At 42.8% G+C, this 23495-nt stretch overlaps 3 protein-coding genes across 8 annotated transcripts in view; 2 read left to right on the top strand and 1 right to left on the bottom strand.

The window, feature by feature from the left end:
* Dlg2 (discs large MAGUK scaffold protein 2) overlaps positions 1-1595 on the bottom strand; it is a 1645338-nt gene extending 1643743 nt beyond the window's left edge. For 2 of the 6 annotated variants that reach the window (XM_041642110.1, XM_041642182.1), the window contains exon 1: positions 1007-1593. In XM_041642110.1, the coding sequence (XP_041498044.1) occupies positions 1007-1025 (19 nt within the window). In that variant the 5' untranslated portion in view covers positions 1026-1593. Of the gene's footprint in view, positions 1-1006 lie in introns of all 6 variants that reach the window. The other 4 variants (XM_041643707.1, XM_041642302.1, XM_041642378.1 and 1 more) reach the window with 4 other exon arrangements.
* A 1262-nt stretch (positions 1596-2857) lies between these two features.
* Tmem126b (transmembrane protein 126B) lies at positions 2858-11247 on the top strand. Its single transcript, XM_041652182.1, has 5 exons — positions 2858-2991; positions 5841-5956; positions 8321-8511; positions 9707-9818; positions 10715-11247. Exons 1-5 carry the CDS (start codon positions 2911-2913, stop codon positions 10896-10898), a joined length of 684 nt encoding a protein of 227 aa, XP_041508116.1. The 5' UTR covers positions 2858-2910; the 3' UTR covers positions 10899-11247.
* A 7329-nt stretch (positions 11248-18576) lies between these two features.
* On the top strand, positions 18577-23492 carry Tmem126a (transmembrane protein 126A). The gene is made up of 5 exons (XM_041653511.1): positions 18577-18712; positions 20059-20154; positions 21896-22089; positions 22738-22852; positions 23252-23492. Exons 2-5 carry the CDS (start codon positions 20066-20068, stop codon positions 23442-23444), a joined length of 591 nt encoding a protein of 196 aa, XP_041509445.1. The 5' UTR covers positions 18577-18712; positions 20059-20065; the 3' UTR covers positions 23445-23492.
* The last annotated feature ends 3 nt before the right edge of the window (positions 23493-23495 follow it).

The raw sequence follows: 23495 nt of genomic DNA, 5'->3' as shown, positions 1-23495 counted from the left end.
CAGACTGTTTTTAGACAAAAGCATCTCATTGACTGTGATTTCTCAATACATCTTCCAAACCCACAAGCAGATGGATTAAGCAACATAAAAAGGCCATATAAATTCTCTAGATTTTATATGAAAATATTTCTTAGGGTGGCCTCGGGTTCAATATTGTAGCAATCAGCATAACTGAATAACATTTGGATTTATACTAGCCCAGAACAATACATTTCAAGGGTATTCTTATTTTTGATTCAAAACTCTTCATAAAGTTTATTACTAATGTCATCTTTAAAAAACAGAAAGGCCTGATTTCACTAAGGTCCTATGGAATAAAGTTCATCTCAGGTAGATCTAGGCTAAAGTGAACCCTTAAGATCTGATCTATAATAAATGATGTTCCAGAAACCCCACTGGATTTTGATCAAAGTGACAACAGTTATTGATAGGAAGAAAAAGGCAAGAGCATGCCTTATTTGAGGGAACTTCCCAACCATGTTACTGAATAATGAGGACTAAATTATCATATAGTTGTGAATTACCACAACAGTGAAGGCTTACAGTGTAATAAACTCAAATATAAAGTCTATTTTAACTATAAGTACTAAAGGTATAATTTTGCTCAGGGTAAATATAATCACCTTACTATCTGTTACAACTACATAATTATTCAATAAATATTAAGCTTATGGGAAGAGCTCCATCAACCAGTTTCTTAAGTATTATTTAAACTGAGCTCTAACAAACTCAGAGGAAAACCCCACATCTATAGCACTGAGTCTATTCTGACGGTAAATGGTGACACCAACTGCCTGATTTATTAATTCACATGTGTACGATAGCATCTTAATTTTACTATATGAAAATATTAGCGGAAAAGTACTACTGAGTAGATAGTATTGCAAAGAGTATTTACTCAAAACCAGGCAAATTTTTTGCTCTCCGATAGAATGCAATATAAATTATAAACACCATAGCCAGGAAAATGAAAACGCAAATGCTGTATATGAACCTGATAGCCCACCTTTCTTCTTGACTGGCATTCTTGGGTCTCTCCACTGACACTGGACTCGAGATCTCTTTGCAAGACTCTGCTTGATCCAGCTGAAGTGAGGTGGAGCCAGGTTAACTGTTGCAAACCACTTCCCGCTTAAGCCTTGATATCCAGGCTGAGTCTTCTCTATTTCAAATAAAGAAAATAACGATGCATTTTTCCACAACCAAACACTTTACACTGCCCACGGCGTTCAGAGAAAAAAAATAAGTTTTTCAATATTTGTAAAATATGTGCTCTTGTTTTAAAAGTTGAGAAAGTTATAGTATGCATAGACAATGTTGTTAAAACTTCTCTCTTCCGGCAGCAATACTTTTGGATGTTCAATGACTAACTCACTTAAGGCACAAACCAATTTTAGGATTGTTGTCTTTATACATGATCGAAATAGTTGGTAATAAAGAGCATCAATTCTAAGGAAAAAGTTTAAACTCGCTCCTTCAAAAATACTTTTAAGAACGTCTGACTCTAGTCTTTTAAAGGGTGTGTGAGTTTGAACAGTTTTCTGGGGCAGAACAGAGAAGCAAAGGCCCCCTTCTGTTTAATGGTTCCGGATCTCACCCCCTCAGTAAAACAGGATCCAGCTTGTCACTTGGATATTTTTCTTCTGTGCTCTCCAAGCCCCCGGTGCTTGATCCTTAATGCCCCTCTGATTCTGATACTCCCGTGTATTAACCGAGGGGATGGAAAAGAAGGAAAACAATCCCTTGGCGTGGAGACATTAAAGTGACAGCGCTATTCAATGGGCACTTGATGCAGGATGATTTGGCGAAGCCGACTTCTTCACACTGGAGTCATTCACATCCTGCCATCTCTTTGCATCCAAGCAGCTCCCTAGCCGGCAAAGAAAAACACTGAGGCTGCTGGAGAGGAGAAACCAAACCTTACCCCAAAGGTGTTTTCAGAAACGCTGTAGTAGTATTAGGCATGCGATCACACACTATGCAAATAGTCCGCGATATCCTAAATGGGAGTGCAGCTGTTTGGCTTCCACATCCACCCTTTTCTCAGTCTCTCTCTCCAATCTACCCACCTTCCTTTTGCAGAAAAGGCATTTCTCTGCCACCGCTGGCCACCCCTGCCCACACCCCGATCTTATACAGAAGAGCACCGAAATGTCCTGCACCCTCCACGCGATGAAGTGTTTCCTCGGGCAAGAGAAACAGCAGCACTAGAAATTATATAACTCTCGAATTTGGCTTGTCTAAGACATGGAGACTGGAGGGTCGGGGGTTGCTGGTCTGGGAGACGCTGCTGGGCATTTCACGTGCGCGGAAGCGCGCCTGGCATCCTCGCAGCACCCTCCACCCCTGAAAGTCTGGCCGACCGGGGCTCTTCTGGGGAAGAGGGGACTTCTAACTGGACCCTTTCGGAGCGGGGCTGGAGGGTGGACTGTGAGGGGGACTGAAGACGGGGGATGAGCAGGCTAGTCCGTGCTGCTCTGGCCGCGCGAGGGAGGCGGCCGGGAGGCTCTAGGGAGGGCCCCGAGAAGCCACAGCCTTAACACACAGACCAGGCCGGAGGAGCGAGCTGCCAGCGCTCGACTACCTCAGCCGCCCGGGGAAGAAGCCGCGCAGCAACAGGCCTGAGCCCGAACAGCCTCAGGTTCCCTCCAGGTTGGCCATGAAGCGGCCGGGCTGACAAATTGCAGGCGAAGGACGAGCCTGGCAGCCCGGAGGCGGGCCCGCGGGCGCTTGCGCCTTCCTCGGAGCCAATGAGCAATCGTAGTTTCCGAACGCCACGCCCAATCTCCGCCCATCTGGGGGGCGCGGCTTTTGGCTGGGTGGGAGCCGGCGCGGCCAGGGGAGTCCGCCTTCAAGTCCCGCCCCAGGCGCTCCGGCCACGCCCTTCAGACCGTCACGTGATGTACCAAGATGGCGGCGCTGAAGCCGCAAGCTGGGTCTGAGTCGAGGGCTGCTGGTGCGGTGCGGAGGGGAGATGGAGAAGCGCCGCAGGTAGGCGGGAAGCTGGGGCAGTGTGGGTCGCCCCTTCGGAGATGGTGCACGGGAAGGATCTGAGCACGTAGAGAAAACAAACCGGGGCCCCGACGTTATGCAGGGCGTGATCGAGTCTCCAGTTCCTACCCACGTAGCCCTGAAGTCTCCTCCAGGTTCAATGTAGCTTGTTCTTTTTTCTCGAGGACGTTATACAAGCTTTGTCTTTAATTGGGAGTACTTTCTCACCTAGCCCCACACGGCCCGACCTCTACTGCTCTCGTTCTGTTTAAGATTTCTATCTTTTATTGATTTTGTTTGTCCTGGTCTAGCGACAGATTGTGATGAATTCTTAAAGACATTCACTCTTTTGATTACCTGGGAACCCGATTTACACCAGTGCTGGATAAATCATGTGAGAATGTTGGGTAAAATTCTGAAGGTCAATTCGAAAATATACTTAAGAATACAACGCACTGTAAAACCCGCTGCAAGCCATGCACCTACACAAATGCACTTACTTGTACAGGGACGGAGATGTGATCGGTTGGGTGACTTTGAACTTCCTTAACTTTTAGATCAAAAGTTGGTTGCGGCAAAAATCTTCCATGTCAACGCTTGTTGAAAGCCTTCTTTCGGAAATTAGGATGGCGCACTTAACATGCCTGAAGCCCCGGCTTTTATCCCAACACCACAAAAATAAGTAAAAACTTCTGGGAAAGTTGTCTACTTTAATCAAGGAGGGTAGTGAAAGACTTGCAAACAGCAGGTGCCAAAAATATTGGCTGTCACTTTTCATTATTTCAGTATTTACTGTCCTGCAACCGTAATTCTGGGTACCCCTATCCCCAGAGCTCTTTCAAGGGCCTGGAAAATTTCCGTCGGTGCTGGGGAAGACTGCTTAGTGAATTGGATGAGAGCAGAAGAAACAATTCTGTAATGTTTTTTGATAGCCGTGTTATTGATATCTGCCTTCATAGTACACTAGATGGATTAAGGAGAGAATCCCCTTAGGAAGTACTATTTCCTCTTCCATTTGGATAGCAGCAGGGGAGAGCAAAAGATTTAAGTCCAGTCCCTTTAAAAACTTTTAATTTGTAAAGCATTTTGTGCCCTCCACCTTCCTCAGATAGTTTAAGGGAAAAGAACTGGCTTGAATACCATTGTGTTTTGAGGCAGCGAAACTGGTCTTTTGATCTATTATAAACCACTTTATGAAGATCGAGAAAACCATACTTGGTGTGTATTGACTTCCTGGAGTCTGGATCCATTGGTTTTTCATTAATTTGAGGCTTAATATATGCTCTTAACTGAGAAATATTAACATGTAATCTGTAGTGAGTCTTTTTATATTTATTGACTAATCCAGAAAATGTAAAACAAAAAATAAAAAGCACTTTAGTTTGAACCAGTAGACCTCTCACCGATGAAATAAGTAAACCTTTGCAACCAGAAATTTGGATTTGCAAGAAGTATCCATATTTCCTTGTTAGGATGAAATTAAAAACTCTTAAGCTGCATGGTCTCAGAGTAGCAAAGAATTTAACAAATGTTCCCACGAAGACCCAAAAGTCCGACCCATAGCCAGACATTCAGAAAAGATCTTTTTGAAATTTATTTTTTAGTTTTTCACCAGTTAGTTGGCCTAACCCTTGTGTTCTCTCAGTGTTGGTGGCTATGTTTATCACATGAGACACAGGAATGTTCCAATCCCTGAGTCCACCGCCATGAATCCAGGCTTCATGGTATACCAGAGCTATTTCTGACAAAGGCCTTGCTTCTACCACAGGAAACTGAATGTGCAACATAAAGTCCACGATAACCAAGACGCACTATCTCTTTCCAGGCTAGAACAGTACCCGTCTCCGATCTCTTTCCCTATTTGCCAAAGCACCCTGGCTCGCTCTTACCCACCCCTACCCCAAAATAATCTACAGAATGAGCTCCGCCTTTCACTAGAGAAGACAGGAGACTGCTGTCCACAAGCGAGTCCTCTTTCTGCCCCTAGGAGAGGGTAAACAAGGAGGGCCTCTGTCTCTGGGAATGAACAGAGGAAGCTATACTGAAAGAAAAGAGCTTCTCGGTGGCCTGACTGAAGCTCAGTTTTCTAATCTGCTGTCTTAGTCATTGTTCTAGTGCTGCAAAGAGACACCACGGCCACAGCAACCCTTCTAAAGTAAAGCATTTAATCCAGGGCTGGCTTATGGTTTCAAGAGGTTAGTGCATTATCATTTTAGTGGGCCTGCAGCTGAGAGTTTACAGCCTGATCCACCAACAGCAGGAGGTTGGGGGTAGGAGTGAGAAAGAGAGAGAATCCCTAGGTTCAAAAGCATGGGCTTTTGAAACCTCAAAGTCCACTTCCAACAAGGCTACACCTCCTAATCTTTCTAAGTCCTCATATACTGCCACTCCGTGGTGAAGAAGCATTCAAATGTATGAGCCCGTGGGGACCATTCTTACTCAAACCACCACATGTGTAAACATAGAAATAATCATTTTCTCAAAAAAGCAAAAGCCGGGCAATGGTGGCGCACGCCTTTAATCCCAGCACTCGGGAGGCAGAGGCAGGCGGATTTCTGTGAGTTCGAGGCCAGCCTGGTCTACAAGAGCTAGTTCCAGGACAGGCTCCAAAGCCACAGAGAAACCCTGTCTCGAAAAACAAAAAAAAAAAAAAAAAAGCATTGTCTTAACAGATAAGAGCCCAGTAAATATTGATTGAATCATTTCCTTAAAATGTTGTGAAAGCAGATACCACAACACCCAGAACGTTCCTAGACTCTAAATGTTTTTAGCATGAAAATGGCTTTAGGAAGTTTTATTTCATGTTAGCATGCTGAGCTGTTATGACTCTGGAACTTCCTGTTTTCTAGGATATCAAGATGGCACTTTGTACACATGGTCGACTGATTCCTTCTCTAGAAGATGCAAAACTCACAAGACCAATGATTGCCGAAATATTGAAGAAGAAGTTTGATTACAATAAACAGTAAGAGACACACTCATGACTGAGCCACCAGCGTCACTTGCGCGTCCTTTCTATTACCATGGCCTCTGAGGCTTGTTTAAGAAACAGCTTGCTTTTTGCTCCTTCTGTTTGTCTTTTCAAAATTTGTTTATGGTTAATGTCACTTTTAAGTCTGGAGCATAGCCCCAGCCCCTGGCATTCATCCCAGCCCCCTGGCCTGGGAGTTGCATTAGACTGGACTCCAAATCCCAGCATGCCAGGTCCTGACCCCTCCCCCAGGAACACTCCCACAGGATGTTTAAGTAGGCTCCCAGAGGAGAAACAAGTGGTTCAGGGTTTGCTTGTGCTTCCTGCTTTCCTGTCTCCCCACCCTGTGCTCGGCCACCCCAGAGTATTTAATAAAATGATGGGCATTTTAAAATGATTTGATTTGATCTAATTGGATTTCATTACAGCGGCAGAGCCGCCCGTCTAGGACTTTTTCCTAACAGTCACTCTAACATTTTGCAAAAGTGTTTTCCTATTGTCTTTCACTATTTCTCTTGCAGTTACTTTGCTCCAATGGCAGCCAGAGTTGCTGTCTTAAACTGTGGTCTAAAAGAGAATCTTCTGGATATTCATATATTTAGGAACACTGGCAACACTGGAGTTCCAAAAGATGCCTTTACGAAAGTTCTGAAAACACAACTGATAAACAGTTCATGAAGAAGGAAAGGCTGCTTACTGAGCTGGTTGTGAAGGGTGCTTTATTTAGTTATTTACCTTTAAGAACCGGACAGGAATATCAATGGACTGAAACAGCAATGGATTGAAACGGTGGTTTGTTAGACTGGATAATTTCTTTTGCTTCTTTTTATATTATTTTTATTTGTGTGTTCGTGTGACTTTGCAATGTATGTGAGCACATGCGGGGGGGAGCCTAAAAAGAGGCATTGTATCCCCCGGAACTAGAGTTAGAGGCTACTGTAGCCCTCAGATGTGGGTTCTGGAAACGAAGCCCATTCTTTTACATCTTTTAAACAAAAAAATACCTAAACTTATTGCTGAATTATTAGTTGTACAGATTTTTTTTAAATTAAAAGCAATTGATATGAAACCAATTTGAAGGGTACTTACCTTTTACTGATGAGCACTTATAATTCAAGTCAGTTTAGCAAGGCTGGGAAGGTGACTTAGTGGTCAAAGCTCTTTTTGTTTGAGGACTACAGTTTGAATCCCCAGAAACCCATAGAAGTTCGAGGTATACAGCAGTTCCAGCCTTAGAAGACAGAGACAGTCAATCTCCAGAGCAAGCTGGCAGGCAAAACTAGTAGTCTTTGAGCATGCCTAAATTAATAAAGAACATTCATGGATGGACAGTCCCCAATATCAACCTCATGTTCATGTGTGCACACATGTACCCCCTCCCTGACACACATTCATGTTTGCACATGTGTGCCCCTCCCTGGCACACATTCATGTGTGCACACATGTACCCCCTCCCTGACGCACATTAATGTAACTCAAGAATAATGTAAACAACGGTAAATTTTAGAGCTTTATTGATTTGGGTATGAGCCAGAATTAAGCTAAACCAAATCTGTCAGATTTTGTTCTGTGAAGTTTCATAAACCATAGGCAAATTATTTCAAATGTATCTGGCCCAATTCACAACTCGTTCTTTTCTAGACAGGCTAGCCGAGTGAATAGCTTTCTTTTCTAGATGATCTTAAACAAACATTTGTTTTTCTTGAGGCAATTATTTTAATAACTGTCGGGGTCCGGTGCTAGCCCAGACCCTATTATTTCTGTTGACCAGACCCCAACGTAAACTATCTCTCAAGACCAGCGTGGGAATAAAGACACAACTCACATAGCTTTATCGGGAGGGACTCTCCATGATCCCTCATGAAATCCTGAGTTCACATGCTGAAGAATTTTCCTCTCGCTTTATTCTTCAAACAGCCTTATGTATCAAAACATAAACTGAGGGATAAAATCATTAGCATTTTGTTTCCTAGGTAACCAGGTGAGTGGCTTTCAGTCACGTCCACATCTACCTGTGCTTGCTATCACGTCTTCCTGCTCTGTACGCTAGCTCAGTCACGTGGGCTTGAATTAGCACCTCTTTTCAGGCATCCTCCAGATTACAAAGAAAGGACCAGAGCCAACATCCTGACCTTTTGTTAGGGTAGCGACAGCCTGTCTGGAAGGGTATGTGACCATCTCAGGTGTGGCCTATGGCTTTAGAGCCTGGCTGCCATACTATATAGAAATATGTGCCTACAAATAACAAGAAATATTTGATGCTGGGTAAATATGTTGTAGTTTTTAACTACTGAAGAAAGAATAGATCCATTTCAAGAACGTTGTGTTAATCTTAGTATTTTTCTTTGGTCCTACCAGGCCTTATATTCTTGGAACTTTATTCTTTGGGACTACTAGTGCAACATCTGGACTACTGGCAAACATCATTTTCAGAAACAGTTTCAAGGTTCAGCATGAAGCCCTGAAGACCTATGTATCCTTGACTACCCTTCCGTTTTTGTCTACCATCGTGACCTTCAAGCTCTTTGTAACTGATGCTTTGGAGTCAGGTGAATGTAAATTCTTCAGTACATAATGGAATGGTTGTGAACCACCATGCGGGTCCTCTATGAGAATAGCAGGTGCTCAAATACTGGTCTCTCTCCAGCCCTTCTTAGCATTTTTCTCTAATGTTCGTCTAATGACTTTTTTCCCTAATATACTGACTAGAAGCCATGTCTCTTTCTTTCCTCTCTCTTTTTCTGTTTTTCAGAATAGGGTTTTTCTCTGTAGCCCTGGCTGTCTTGGAACTCACTCTGTAGACCAAGCTGAGACCAGACTGGCCTCAAACTCTGTCTGCTGCCTCTGCCTCCCGAGTGCTAGGATTAAAAACATGTAACACTATGCTTCACCAAAAGGTCTATCTCAGGGACACTTAAATTCCTGGCACCTAGTGTCTACCTGACACATAGTAAACAATGCGTATGTGTACCCACCTAGAATTCAGGTATCAGATGTGATAGGTTAGTATTCTTATGGAACATTCCTTCTTAAAAAACACACATAAAGCCGGGCGGTGGTGGCGCATGCCTTTAATCCCAGCACTCAGGAGGCAGAGGCAGGCGGATCTCTGTGAGTTTGAGGCCAGCCTGGTCTACAAGAGCTAGTTCCAGGACAGGAACCAAAAGCTATGGAGAAACCCTGTCTCGAAAAATTAAAAAAAAAAAAAAAAGCACACATAAATGATATTTCTCCATATTTTAAAGTATAGCAAGTACAGTTTTAAAGCAAGATGTGTAAACAGAGGCTTTTTGTCCCGCCCAGTCCCACAGCCGCTTTTAAAATCATCACTCAGAGGCTTAATATTAATTACAAACTGTTTGCCCTATTGCTCAGACTTACTACTAATTAGCTCTTACAACTTAAATTAACCCATTTCTAGTAATCAATGTTTTGCCACATGTCTTTTGGCTTTACCTGTGCTGTAATACTTCATGCTCCTCCTCCGGCTGGCTGGCATCTGACTCCGCCCTTCTCCCTGAATCTCTTCTTGGATTTCCCATCTGGCTCTATCTTATCTTGCTGTAGGCCAAATCAGCTGTTTTATTAACCAAAGGGAATAAAACATATTCACAACATACAAAAGGGTTGTCCCACAGCCAAGATCCATTTCAGCCTGTGAAGTGACTGACTGGATTCCTAACGTTCTTCCCACTGTTGAACTGTGGTTGCAGACAGCAAACCAACTGTGCTTTCACTTTCCAGGTAACATAAGCCGGGAAACCTGTGTTTGGAGAAGTGTACTGATTGGTGTAATCTGTGGTGTCACATATCCCACTGCTCTGGCCTTTAATACAAATGGACGTTTGGCAGTTAAGTAAGTCTGTCCATTGCTTCTCTTTTTACTTTATTCTTGCCCCCCGCCATGTGGTGTGTGTGTGTGTGTGTGTGTGTGTGTGTGTGTGTGTGTGTGTGCACGCAGAAGACAACCCCAGATATTATTTCTCAAAAGCTGTCCACTTGATTGTATGTTTTTGACACAGGATCTCACTGTGCAGCCATGCGCTCTATGTCTACCAGGCCGGCCTTGAACTCAGAAAGCTGCCTGCCTTTGCAGGTGCGGGGATTGAACACATGCCATTATGCCTGTTCACCTTACATATTTGAAATAGGGACTGTCATTGGTCCAGAGCAATGGATCCCAACCCTTTGGTAGTCAAACAACCCTTTCACAGTTATTGCCTAAGCTCATCAGAAAACACAGATATTTATAGTACTCATCATAACAGCAACAAAATTATACTTACAAATTAGCAACAAAATAATCTTTTGATGGGGCTGTCACCAGAATGTGAGGAATTGTATTAAGGGATCGTAGCACTCAGAGGGTTGAGATCCGCTGAGCTAGAGCTTGCTGTTGGGCTGACCAGACAGTGAGCCCAGGGACCTTTCTGCCTCTGCCTCCCCAGCACTAGGGTAGAAGCACATGGTCAAAACGTCTGGCTTTCTGTTTTTCTATAGCCTGGATAATTCTGGGGAGCAAACTTTAGTCCTTGTGGTTGCAAGCATTTTATTAATCCAGCTATCCAGTCCTTTTTCTTCTATTCCTTCCTTCCTGGGGGAGTGGGGGGGCGTGCTGATAAACTCTCCTTTTTCTTTAGGTACAGGCTAATGCAAACAGAATAGCCTGCTAACATATACTTGGTATAATAGACCAGTACTGGAAGGATTAGTGTCAGTCTAGAGACATGGTTGACTCTTTTTCATTTTCAGGTATCATACTGTTCCACTCCCTCCAAAAGGAAGAGTCATGCTCCACTGGATGCTCCTATGTCATACCAGGGTGAAACTAATGTGCGTTCCGCTAGTATTTCAGACAGTTTTTGGAATGCTTCATGGCTTATTCCACTATGCTTTATCTGAAAAACTACATGCAAAATCTGTGCCTAGAGACTAACCAAAGAACCAGAGAAGGCCCGGCTGGCAGACTGGACTCTTTTGTAAGGGACTCGGGTGCTGATCAAAGAGTGGGAAGCTGCGCTCCTCCTTTTGACTACTGTGTATCAAATACTCGGTAAATACAACTGAAAAACAAGTGCGAGCTTCATCCTTCTTTCTTTGTTGTGTATACAAATAGGTTTGGTGGGGCTGGAGAGATGGCTCAGAGGTTAAGAGCACTGACTGCTCTTCCAGAAGTCCTGAGTTCAATTCCCAGCAACCACATGGTGGCTCACAACCATCTGTAATGAGATCTGGTGCCCTCTTCTGGTAAGCAGGCAGAATCTGTATACATGATAGATAAATAAATAAATAAATAATTTTTAAGAAAGAAAGAAATGGATTTGGCACCTCACGTCTTACCTACGCCGATTAGTGTGCATCTGGGACTGTGCATGTTGTACAGAATGAGCCCTAGAGACCTCTCAGAAGAGGAATATGAAATCCGAGCACATAGTGTAAGATGGTATGACAGATACACATTGTGAGGGACCTGAGGTTGTAACTGTTGACTGTTTAGGCAGATGATGTAATGGGGGAAGTAGCATGAGCTAAATGTTGAAGGGGGAATTGGAAGTTCATAAGGGGAAATTAGGAGGTCCTTGTGCTCACAGATAAGCATTATTAGGGAATTATTAGCCAGGAATGTTAAACACACAGGATTGTCTCTTCAAAGGGAGTAATATATAACTTGGTTTAATTTTTCTCTATGAAGGGACTATTGATCAGTCCATACTAGGTCTTTCCTATTGTGAGGGAAGGAAAAACAAAGCCTAGGGGCAGCCAAGCTGCAGTGGGACATGCAGCAGTGGACTACCTAACTCAGGCAATGCCATCAGACTCCCCTCCCCACTGGGCCAGAACTGGACAGCAGAAAGGGCCATAGAGCTGAGGGCTCTGAGTTCTGGCCAGATTGCACAGGAGGGCTAGCCCTGAACACACCTGACTCAGTACCAACAGAAACTGGCTTCAGAGTCCACAAGATCTGTCCTGGTGTGGAATATTTGTAGACTATGTTGTACATGTGTAGCTGTGATTGGTGTAATAAGAAGCTGAATGACCAGTAGGTAGGCAGGAGCGGATAGGTGGGATTTCTGGAGAGAGAGGGGAAGAAAAAAGGAACCCAAGCATGAAAGTCACCAGCCATATGCGGAGGAAGCAGGAAGGGCAGGATGGAGTGAGGTAGCAAAATTGTGGAAGAACATAGATTAAAAAATACAGGTGAAGTTATAAGAACTAGATAGGAACAAGCCTAAGCTAAGGCCGATCTTTTAGAATAAGCCTGTGCTCACAGCACAAAAAAAGTCAGATTACAGCTGGCATTTTTTTAATGGTCTTCCTGAGAGGGTCCAAGCAATACATTACTGCAGTCCAGACTGCAAAATAATTGACAGGGATTTTTATTCCCCTTTTCTGGCTCTTTTTGCATTCGCTCCTATGCACTTCAAATTATCAACATCAGTGGTTCCTTGTTTAGGAAACCAAGGATGAATGTTATGGTCATCGGCACAAAGCTGCAGAGCTAATGCTCTGAATAGTTTGCCCCTTTGGATCTTCACGGGTGTCTCAGTCAGTCACATAAAATGCTTTGCATCAGAGGACTGAGAAGAACCATGCTTATTTCACTCTCGCACGGCTGGGACCCCTTGAGTGAGATTAACCCCTACAAGTCCTACTCTCCGCTTCTGTTTACGGAAAGATTTCCTCGCCTTCTCCAAGGGTCAAGCCCCCATCTATTGAGTGGCAGTTGGAGGGATCTCTGCCAACTCCCAGGGCCAGCAGAGGATCCAAGACAGGGGAGAAGGCAGTTCAGTTCAACAAGACTCAGTAGCAGGTGTTGGCTCAAACTTCAAGGTCTGACCTTGTGTAGCTTAGGCATATTTAAGCACAACACAAATTATTAAAAAGTTTCCTAGTGATAATTAACTCAATTCCATGTGCGCAACAAAGCTTCAGACTACATCAAAACTCTCTGTAAAGTGACATCTTCCATTAAAGATAGGTTCTAATAGGTGGACTGAGAAAAATAAGCTCAAGGGTCTTGGGGAGGATCTAATGTGGTCTTGGCCACACAGATAATACAAAGGTTAACCATGTCCACTCCCAGCCTTCTGGGTGGAAACAGGTTATACACCCCTCCCTTTGAAGAGACAACCCTGTGCGGTTTCCCCTGGTGTTGTCTGCTGTGGATAGTGCTCTTGTACTGTAAATATTTGTCATCACTCATATTGGTTTAATAAAGCATTGATTGGCCAGTAGCCAGGCAGGAAGAATAGGAGGGGTGACCAGACTAGGAGAATTTTGGGTAGAGGAAAGGCAGAGGCAGTCACCACCAGACATAGAGGAAACAAGATGAGAATGCCTTACTGAGGAAAAGGTACCAAGCCATGTGGCTAAACATAGATAAAAACTGTGGCTTAATTTAAGTTGTAAAAGCTAGTTAATAAGCCTGAGCTAGTAGGCCAAACAGTTTATAAGTAGTATAAGCCTCTGTGTTTCTTTGGGACTGAACGGCTGCAGGACCAGGCGGGACAGAAACTGTCTATAGTTATCTGTGAACATAAGGACATCCATGCCTCCTACAGAAAAGCATCCCTCTGCTCTCTCCCCTGAATCAGTATAGTAAGCAGACTCTTATTTACAATTACCTTCAATTACAATTGAAATACCACATAACTGCATGTCATATATGAAAAACCAGAAGTGTAGTGATTCAGTCACTGTCCTAAAAACGGACGAAATCTGAAGCATTTACAGCACTTTCTCTTTTGGAATCTGCTGAGTCATTCAGTTGTGAATGAACACTGACGAGAAAAGGTATGGAATAAAATCCCACAGAGTTCATGCTTGTTATGATTATATTAAAAACTGGTAACCTTGGAAATACAGCAAGGTTGACCTTTCTTCATTTCCCCTGTATTTTGAAAGCTGAGTCTCTGTACCTTATCTACTTCAAATCATCTTTTCTGAGGCTAGAGTGACGACTCAAAGGTCGAGTGCACTTGTTGCTGAAACTTGAGGACCAGATTTGGATCCCAGCATCCACACAACAAGCTGGACATGCCCCCATGCATGCCTGCAGTCTACTGCTGTCTGGGGGGCCAACCTCCAGCAGTACGAGGCCTAAGCTAGACTTTTCTGTCTGAGGGGGGTTTAGGGAAAGAAACACTCTCTTGATGGCTTCCTTCTTTATTCTCTGTTCTCTCATTCTTTCTGTGTTCTTTCTCTACTGTATACTTTCTTTCTACAGCTTATATGCTCTGTTGCAACTAAGTTTTTCAGACAATATAGGAATTACAGTGTGGTTACATTCTGTTTCTCAAGTGAATGATTTCAATGACTACAAAACAAACAGTAAAAACAGCATGTTTTCCATATCCCTTACATGATTAAACATTTTATATATTACAGGTGAAAAACAAATTATCCCAAAGACTCACATGCATTCATACCCAACCAACTTGTAGACTCACTGTGTGGCCAAGCAAAGTGTTCTTGTCAGGTCTTCTACTGGCAGGCTGCATTTTGCAGTTACAAGGAAAGGGCCAATCACTTTATTCCTTACCCTGAAAGGGAATCTTACCAGGAATCTTGAAGGAATCACCAACCTAAACTTTTATATACGAAAAACAGTCAGCTCTACTTTAAATCTCTAGGGTACATACCCACTCAAAAAGAGTTTTTTTTGTTTTTGTTTTTGTTTTTTTTTCGAGACAGGGTTTCTCCGTCGTTTTTGGTTCCTGTCCTGTACTAGCTCTTGTAGACCAGGCTGGCCTCGAACTCACTGAGATCCACCTGCCTCTGCCTCCCGAGTGCTGGGATTAAAGGTGTGCACCACCACCGCCCGGTGACCAAGAGTTTTTTTATATCACAAGATTGAGGGCAGAAATAGGTATAATGAATTAATCATCACCTTTTGTCATCAATCCTAGCAAGAAAGGTACATCAGCCAACTATAATTGGGCTACATTGTTCTTGTTCCCTGATCTTAATGAGTTCTGCATTCAAACTCTGTGCCTTTCTAAAACTTCAGATTGTCTTCTTGGGGTATTTTCACCTCAAAGCTATTTAACAAGAACATCTTAGTCTGACTTGGTCATTTGCAAAGCTTTGTTTCAGCTGTGATGCCCTCTGAACCCTGTGTGCACATCTCCCAGCACTGAGGGTAAAAGAATTTAAACTAGCGGGCTACTGGGACTCAGTTGTTAATCATTAACTTATGCTACAACCTGTGCTCTTCCTTAAGTGAAGTTCTTAGGCCCTGGCTGTGAAACATGTCCTTTTATATTTTTTATTCATCAAAACTCTGTATAGGGTATCATTATTATTATCAATTTAGACAGTACACCTTAGGGAAGGGTCCTTTTTGACAATCCACAGATAAAAATGCCCAAGAGAACGGGATGTTTCCAAGAGCTAAACATACTATAGGCAGTGGCAATCTCCCCACATCCATCACACCATGCTGAATACCAGAGAAAGAGTTGCAGAAATGCAAAACAAAAACAAGTCAAAAATCTAACAAAATTAGTTTTGCTAGGGAACAGGTGCTCTTTTATCAATAAAAAGGAAGAAAACTTTGCTATCAAAAATCTTGAAGACAATTAGGAAGAAAAATCTGTGGCCATCCCTGAAGCCTCTAACACTGCAGAACTGTTTATCCATGAAACTGGAAAATAAAATTGTTCTAAAAGTACTTTAAAAAAAAAAAAAGAAAACTTGTAAAGGCACAGCAGAAGCAAAAGGCATTCTGGGGTCTGCAGTGTCGTAGCCTTGCCTAAACGAGATTGGTTGATCAGTTTCTCCTAATGGACTGACACCAGGAACTTCAGTTGCCACCCGCTGTTCCTCTGGGATGAACATTGGCAGTAGGCCCCAGTGCTGAGTGGGACAGAGGCAAAAAGAATATCGGGACTGTGTCTGCCAGCATTGCCAAAAGACATAAGATCCAATTCAGTGAGAGGCCCTGCTTGAAAAGGAGGAGGCCAGTGATGGAGGAGACCTCACACCCTCCTCTGGGGTTAGCGCATGAATACAGACAAGCACACCACACACACAATGTGCACACACGTGGCTTTATATGACTTCTGAGTCTGACAATTCACTTGACATGACCATCTCCAACTTCCCCAAGTTGCTGTGGTCATGGTGTTTCATCACGGCAGTAGTGACCCTAACTGATACAGGTGTCTAGAGAAGGCCTGCCTTCTAGATCAAAACCAGCTCCTTTCCATTGTGTTAGTTCATGGACATGGAGCAAAAGGGGTTTCTGCAGCCTCTTGTCTAAGGGTACTAATCTTATTCCTGAAGGTATCATTTATCAGCTCCATTCTCCCAGGTCCCACTGCCTCTAGAGTGGGAACACGTGTGTGTACACACAAGGGGAAGCCTCTCCTGTACTGAAACCAGTTGAATTTGAGAATAGGTGTGTCAATATGAAAGCAGCCTTTATAACAGTATTGCCAAGGGATAAGGTGGCTGTTTCACAATGAAAAGACCATTGATCTTTTAATCATATAATAATAGAACTTGAAAATGTATGAAGAATGGAAAAGGGGAAATTTCATATAAAAGTTGGAAATTTCAACAACTTGCGACTTAATTGAAAAGCTGGCATAAATTAGAAAGAATGAAAAACACTCAAACAATACTGTCTGCTGGGCACAGTGGCATGTACCTGTATTTCCAGCTGTTCAGGAAGTTGAGACAGGAGAATCATCTGTATTCCCAGAAGTCTCAGGCCACACAGACCCCACCTCTCCAAGCAAAGGAGCACAATCACCAGTTTGTCTCAATTGCTGCTTTCTGGAATTCTTGTGACAACAGAAGAGTACATATTCCTTTCATGTATACATGAAAACCTCACTTGGAACAGAATCTGCACTATAAATATCAACACATTTTAAAAGGATTTAAACCCTACCAAGCATGTTTTCCAACTGAAAAAGAACTGAACCAGAAATTTAAAAACAGATTAGAAAACCAAGACACTTCAAGATAATCCACAGGTCAAGAAACTTAAGAGAAATCACAAGACTTTTTAACTGAATTCAGGTAATTTCCATTTTAAATTTCAAAAATCTGTGGGAGAAAAGAGGTACTTAGAGGGGAATTTCTGACATTAAACACACATCCCAAAGGGTAAAGCGATCTCAAACCAATGACCTCACCCATGCCCATCCTTAAGAAACTAGAAAAAAATGGAGAAAACATTAAGTCTCAGATAAAAATAAGAAAGGAGATAATAAATAGCAGAAAGGAAAAATTCAATTTGAAAACATAAAAACCCACATTAAAAAATATCAATGAAACAAAAAACTGAAATTTCAAGAAGCTGAAAATAATTATAATCCATTACCCAGCCTAATCAGGCACCAAAGATTTGAAAAGAGAAGACATATGAGATCACTGCAGGGTTCACAGATATTAAAAGCAATAAGGAAAAGCTTAAGAACAATTTAATCCGATAAATTTGAAATTTTAAACCAAATGGGAATTTTATTTTGTCCTGTGAAAACTTACTAAATTCAATCTAAAAGGTATCTGTAAGTAGAGCACTCAAATGTCTATATAGACGCCGGATTTAGAGTTACAGTCCTCCCAACCAGTAAAAGTCCCGGCTCAGAAGTCTTCCGCGGTGATTTTACCAAACATTCAAATAATGTCAAAATTATACAAACTCTCCCCCCAAAAAAGCGAGAAGTGAACAGTTGCGCAATTACACTCAGTAGTATCCGCTCTAGCCTACTCCCAGGGAAAAGGGCTCGGTGGTTTAAAATTCTTTGTTTCCACAAGAATCTGAGTAATTTCTGGCTTTTACTAGAACCTCTCAGGTTTTCCAGGGAATCTACTCATTCTTTTTTTTATTATTTTATTTTTTTTATTGAAAAAAAAAATTCCGCCTCCTCCCAGCCTCCCATTTCTCTACTCATTCTTATATGATAAAATCCAGGACTCTCCAAGCAATTTGGTAGGCATTTTTATCGACTATTCACTTTACAAAATAACCAGTTAAAGAATTTTGTCTCTTCCCATTTTATAGATCCAGAAAGTAGCAGATGAGAGTTGAGACATAAGTCTTCAGAGGTATGGCTCAGGGCAACGGTTACCAGTTGTGCGGACTTTGTAGAGACCCTAAATCCCCAGGCTGCTTTGTTTGGAACTCACTGTGGAGACCAGGCTGACCTGGAACTCACAGAGATCCCCCTGTCCCCGAGTCCTGAATGCTGAGATTAAAGCATACGCTATCCCGCCCAGCTTCCTTGCTTCTGAACAGTTACTTTTCACTACTTTCACCCAACCCGGTTCTGGAGGATACCGGGAATGCTTGAGGCAAACGAAGGCTCGCAATGGAATTGCTTCCCTTCCGCGGGCAGTCACCCACAGCACAGCGTGGCAGAGAGCTGACGATTCTGGCGACTGGAGATGGATCAAAGGCATCTCAGTCTCGGGCTAACTTCACTGCCGGAGCATCCGACACCCGCCGGGAGCCGGAAGCAGGCTGCTGCCCAGCTGGGGAGGATTCGGGCTGCCAGCTCCAGCGGAGAACGGTTTCTGCCGCAGGACCAGGCCCCCTGAAGCCGCCCGCCTCCGCTGATTCCCCGACCGGAAGTCCCTCCCCAGGAAGCAGAAGCAGTGACTTGGTCACGTGTCAGCCAAAGATGGAGTCCAGGCGACCCTAAGGAAGGTTGCGGTGAACCAGGGCGCAGGAGACACTAGGAAAGCACCGGCGGCTGGGAGGAGGGTATAAGGTGCGGCTCATCCCGCGGAGCGGTAAGTAACTATGCCGTTGTCGGCAGATGCACCGGGTGACAACGATGGCGGAGGAGCTGCGTGTGCTGAGCCCCTCCTGCCTCTCCACCCTAGAGGGGAACACACCTTGCTGCATTGTTTAATCTCAGAAGTACTGTCATTTTACAGGGTAACCTTGACTAAGTTTAATTTTCCGATGTTCCATTTTTTATGCAGACATTTTTGAAAATATGCGTAGTATTTCTATTTATTATTTGAGAAATAGCCTGTAGCTCAGAAACTGACAATCCTCCTGCCTCCGCTTCCCAAAGGCTAGTGTTACAGGTGTCACCGCAGGTGGCCTTTGCTTTTCGTTACTGCCACCCGGAAGTATTTTTTAAAAGACTTTTTGTACACAAAAACTCACTTGCCATTTTGACATTCACCCTATCTGGTACAGAGATCAGCAAACTACTGGCGTGTGGGCCGTATTCAGTCTAAAGTGTCTGTCGCGTCTATTCAGTGCCTGCAGAGGCCAGAAGAGGGCCTCAGATCACCTTGGTCTGGAGCTACAGTTGTGAGCTGGGTGCTGGGAATTGAACTCGTCACTGTGGGAGAGCAACTGGTGCTCTTAACTGCTCAGTCGTGTCTCCAGCTCCAGAGTTTTAGTCATGTGTGTATGTGTGTCCAGTGTGGCCTCGTACACACATCTGCAATGCCCATGGAAGTCAGAAGAGAGTATCCATTTCCTGGAACTGGAGAGCCTGAGGCCCTAATTCTTGCCCTTCCCAATAGTGCCACTTCCTGACCACAAATGGTTTTAACGGTGTTTACACTCACTTGAAATACAATTTATAGCTCCATCGGCAGCATGGCACATCCTCCTGCGTGCTTCCAGAACATTGTCTAATGTTAACTAGCCTGAGAACCTAATGATTCCCCCAATGGCTCATTTTATCAAAGTGTACTAGTTGGTAGTTCTATTTCCCACTTGTCTACTGAACACAAGTTCTTTGGGTTTTTTTTTTCCCCCCGTGGTAAGTTTTCATGTAGCTCATGCTGACCTCAAAAGGAGTCCTCCTGGGTCCAGCCAAGTGTGACAACTACAGACATGTCATCATGTCTGAATTAGACATTTCATAATTTTTGTTTCATGCCTGCTGTAAACTGCTTAGGAAATAAGGATTGTGAATTGTATTTCTTAGAAACTCATGCGCTGTTTTTCATGTTCAGGCTTCTGTTGTGCTTTCCTGGGGGGCGGGGATGTTTTGTTCGTATGCTGCATATACACTGACTTTTCAGATTATGAAGTTAATCTGCAACTTTCGAAGGTATCTCAGGAGACTCTTTCTAGATATATTTTAAAATGGAATTTTTATGTATTTTAGGTCCAAGATGGAAGAGCATAAACAAAGTGCTATCAAAGACGATCTAATATTTAATATCATATCCAGAAAAATTAAACAGCTTCCGGAATCAGAAAGGTAAGATCCCTTAGTATTAAAATGTCTCTGTAAGAAAGATGTCGCTGGGTTTTAAGCAGGAAAAATTTGATTCCACTAACATTATTGTCTATTCCAGCCAGTTTGGGGAATAGATTTAAGGTAGGCGATTGGCACCAGAGAAAAGAACCAGAATAGTTAAGTTACTCTAGTGAGTAGAGACATCACGGGGGAGCTGAGACGTAAAATATTACTTGGAGATTACTGCGTCTTCCAGTGTGGAAACCACAATTCCACCTTTTGCTGGCACTTACCGTCTTAGAGCAGAGAACCTAACCTATGTACTGAGCAGTAGTTGAGAACTTGATCAATTTCAGCAACTTGTGCCCCTTACCACTACCCCTACACAGACACCCCATTTACTTCTTTCCTGGTGCTGTTTCTTGAGGTAAACAGAAAACCTACACAAGGTAGGGAAAGCCTGAACGACTGTTCTAAGGAACTGAGATGATGACGACAGAAACAAAGGAAGAAACCGGGTTACCAGCGCTCCAACAAATTAAAAAAGGGCAATGGAAATTGAGCTGGTATTGTAAGGTTAAGATTTAGCTTGGAAGCGATAAAAATGTTTCATTTTAAAGCCACAGCAAACTACGGATTAGTTGCGAGACAAGAAAGTGGTTCTTTGCAGGTTTCAGCACCACTGTTTCAAGCATTGGTTCCTACAGTTAAATAGAGATGACTCCCATTTTGTGACTTTTATATATTTGCAAAAGTGTACAAGTTCCGTTTCTTTAACCCCTACAAAAAACAGGCTTCTCACATTGGGGCTGTAGCTGTCTAGAATTTCCTGAGCCATTTCTAGAGCTGTGAAAACATCAATTCATTCTCTTCCCATGCAGCCAACTAGGAGAATCTCTACGGTAGAATGCAGCTCTTCTTGTTTCTGTAGCAACAAGCCACCTTTAGGAACTAGTGCTCAGTGAATGAAATGGCAGGCATGTGAATGCCAAGTGAGAGGTCAGGAAAGCATCTCACACACGAATGCTCAGTATCATGTCCTAGAAAAGCTTTTAAAATAAGCACAAACTCCAGGACCTAGGGGAGGCACCTTTAGGGTTACTCTGATGGGTGGAGAAATGAGAAACATCCACCAGGGAGCCACACTGCAGATCACAGCACAAATGCTGGAAAGCAGACTGTAACTCAAGAGCTTATTTTAGTTGTACTGGTGCTTTTAGGTATTTCTCCCCAAAATTAAACATGTTTCTACTTATCTCAAATTACCAATAAAATGTTCATCACTGAACTATTATAAACTACCTAGCATAATGTTTCACTTAAATGTTAGTTACCTCAATTTCCTAATCTGGATAATATTATCACTTAAGGAAACAACGCTGAATATGTATCTGTGTGTATAAGCAAGTTCTTTATAGACACAAGGGGTATAAGTCAGTAGTAACGCCTTAGAATGTGTTGTATTCTTAAGTATGTGAACTCAAAAGAGCCAGGCATCTCCCACTTCAGAGCTGCTCCCTCTTACATAATTCTGGCAAGGCTCTTCATTAAAATCACAAAATGCATGTAGCATCCTTATACACTGCCCAAATTCAAAAGCCTTTTTAGACTAGAAATGTAGGTGTGAAGCTGTTAATTTAATTTTGTTTTTATGACCCTGTAAGGGTCTAATTCTCTCCAATATGCTAGTAAGTTCTGTAACATATCAAAATTGAAGAACTTAACCAAATTGTGGAAACAGGTTTTTTTTCCTCGCCCTCAGGTATCTGCTTCAACATGGATCCACATATGTCGGACTTAATGCTGCCTTCAGTGGCCTGATAGCAAACAGTCTTTTCCGGCGCATCCTGCATGTGACACAAGCTCGGCTGGCTTCTGGCTTACCAATGGCCTTGATGCCATTTATGACAGCGAGCATGACTTTCACAGGTTTTGTGAGTTTACCTTTGAGTTCAGGTATGCTTTATTTGTTATCCCTCGTTTGCCTTAGTACACCTATCCTAGTACCAAAATATTAATCCTGAACAGCTGTAGGCTATAATGCAGTCCTCAGGGAAGGCTGAATCTTGCTGTCTTGTTACACAACTGATTCTGCCAACCAAGCAGAGTATTTGTACAATGGTCATAGTTCCCTGATCTGAAGCAGCTCATTTCCACATTGTATGAAGTTCTCTCAAGGAAAGTATGTTGTGGGAATACAACTGTCATCTCTTGAAGCACTGTGTGTATTTAGCAGAAAAAAAAAAACTTCCTTAAAACTGCCATGTACCCTGAGTATTCCATGTGTGTATGGGATTGTTCTGAATGAAAAAAAATACCATCATAGGGGCCAAGGAAGGCATTTTTATGTTTTATTTTCTGTTAATACTGATTCAAATTTCTAAGAATCCAGATGGAATCGAGCTATTTTCCTGCTTATCAGTATTTCCCACCCAACGCCTTAAACATGCTAAGCATGTCCTCATACCAGAGCTACATTCTAACCTTTAAGCATGACTTGCAAGATCTTTTGCTGTGTCAATGAAAATAGAATGCAAACCCTTGGTTCTTTAAGTCACGTTTGCTTAAACATCCTGAGCATCACTTTGCTAATTTCTCTCCCAGGTGACTTGAACTGTGAGACCTGTGCCATGACCCGGGGCGCACTGATAGGTTTTGGTATGGGTGGTGTATACCCTATCCTTTTCGCTATACCTGTGAACGGAGGCCTTGCTGCCAGGTAGGATGGTTTCTACTTTAAAAACTTTTATTTACATGACCACCTAAGGAACTCAGAACCAAAAATATATTGTGTTGAGTAATTTAGACCAGAGGCAGTGTTTCCCTTCTCAGGAGTCGCAAACTGCTACCTGTAAGCCTTCCACACCAAAATCACTCGTTATTCTCTGAACTCTTGGAGCTGTCTGTTCTGTGCACCTCCAGAGGGGAACTAAAGAGGCACAAGAAACCAGAATCATTTTTAAGACTGAAGAGAAGGGATTAATGAAAACGACTATGAAAACCATTGCTGCCAACAGTGGATATATACCAATAAAAAAGGAAGACTCCCATTGTCCTTAAGATTACTTTAAGACTTATTAAGACGTACATGTCTGATGATCAATATGTTTTCTTACAGGTATGAATCAAGCCCTCTGCCACAGAAAGGAAACTTCTTAAATTACTGGATTACAGTTTCTAAGCCTGTCTGTAGAAAGATGGTATTTCCCATTATACTTCAGACTGTGTTTGCAGCATACCTTGGGGGCAAACAATATAATCTCCTCATAAAGGCCCTTCAGCTACCTGAACCTGGCTCAGAAATTCATTGACTTGAAGCAAATATGTACAACAAAAATAAAACAATCTGTTTCTTATACTAA

This window comes from Microtus oregoni, unplaced genomic scaffold (genome assembly GCF_018167655.1).
Source record: "Microtus oregoni isolate MIOR12 unplaced genomic scaffold, Mior012 000000F_ref0000247, whole genome shotgun sequence".
Lineage (NCBI taxonomy): Eukaryota > Metazoa > Chordata > Mammalia > Rodentia > Cricetidae > Microtus > Microtus oregoni.
This window is presented reverse-complemented; position numbering and strand designations above follow the sequence as displayed.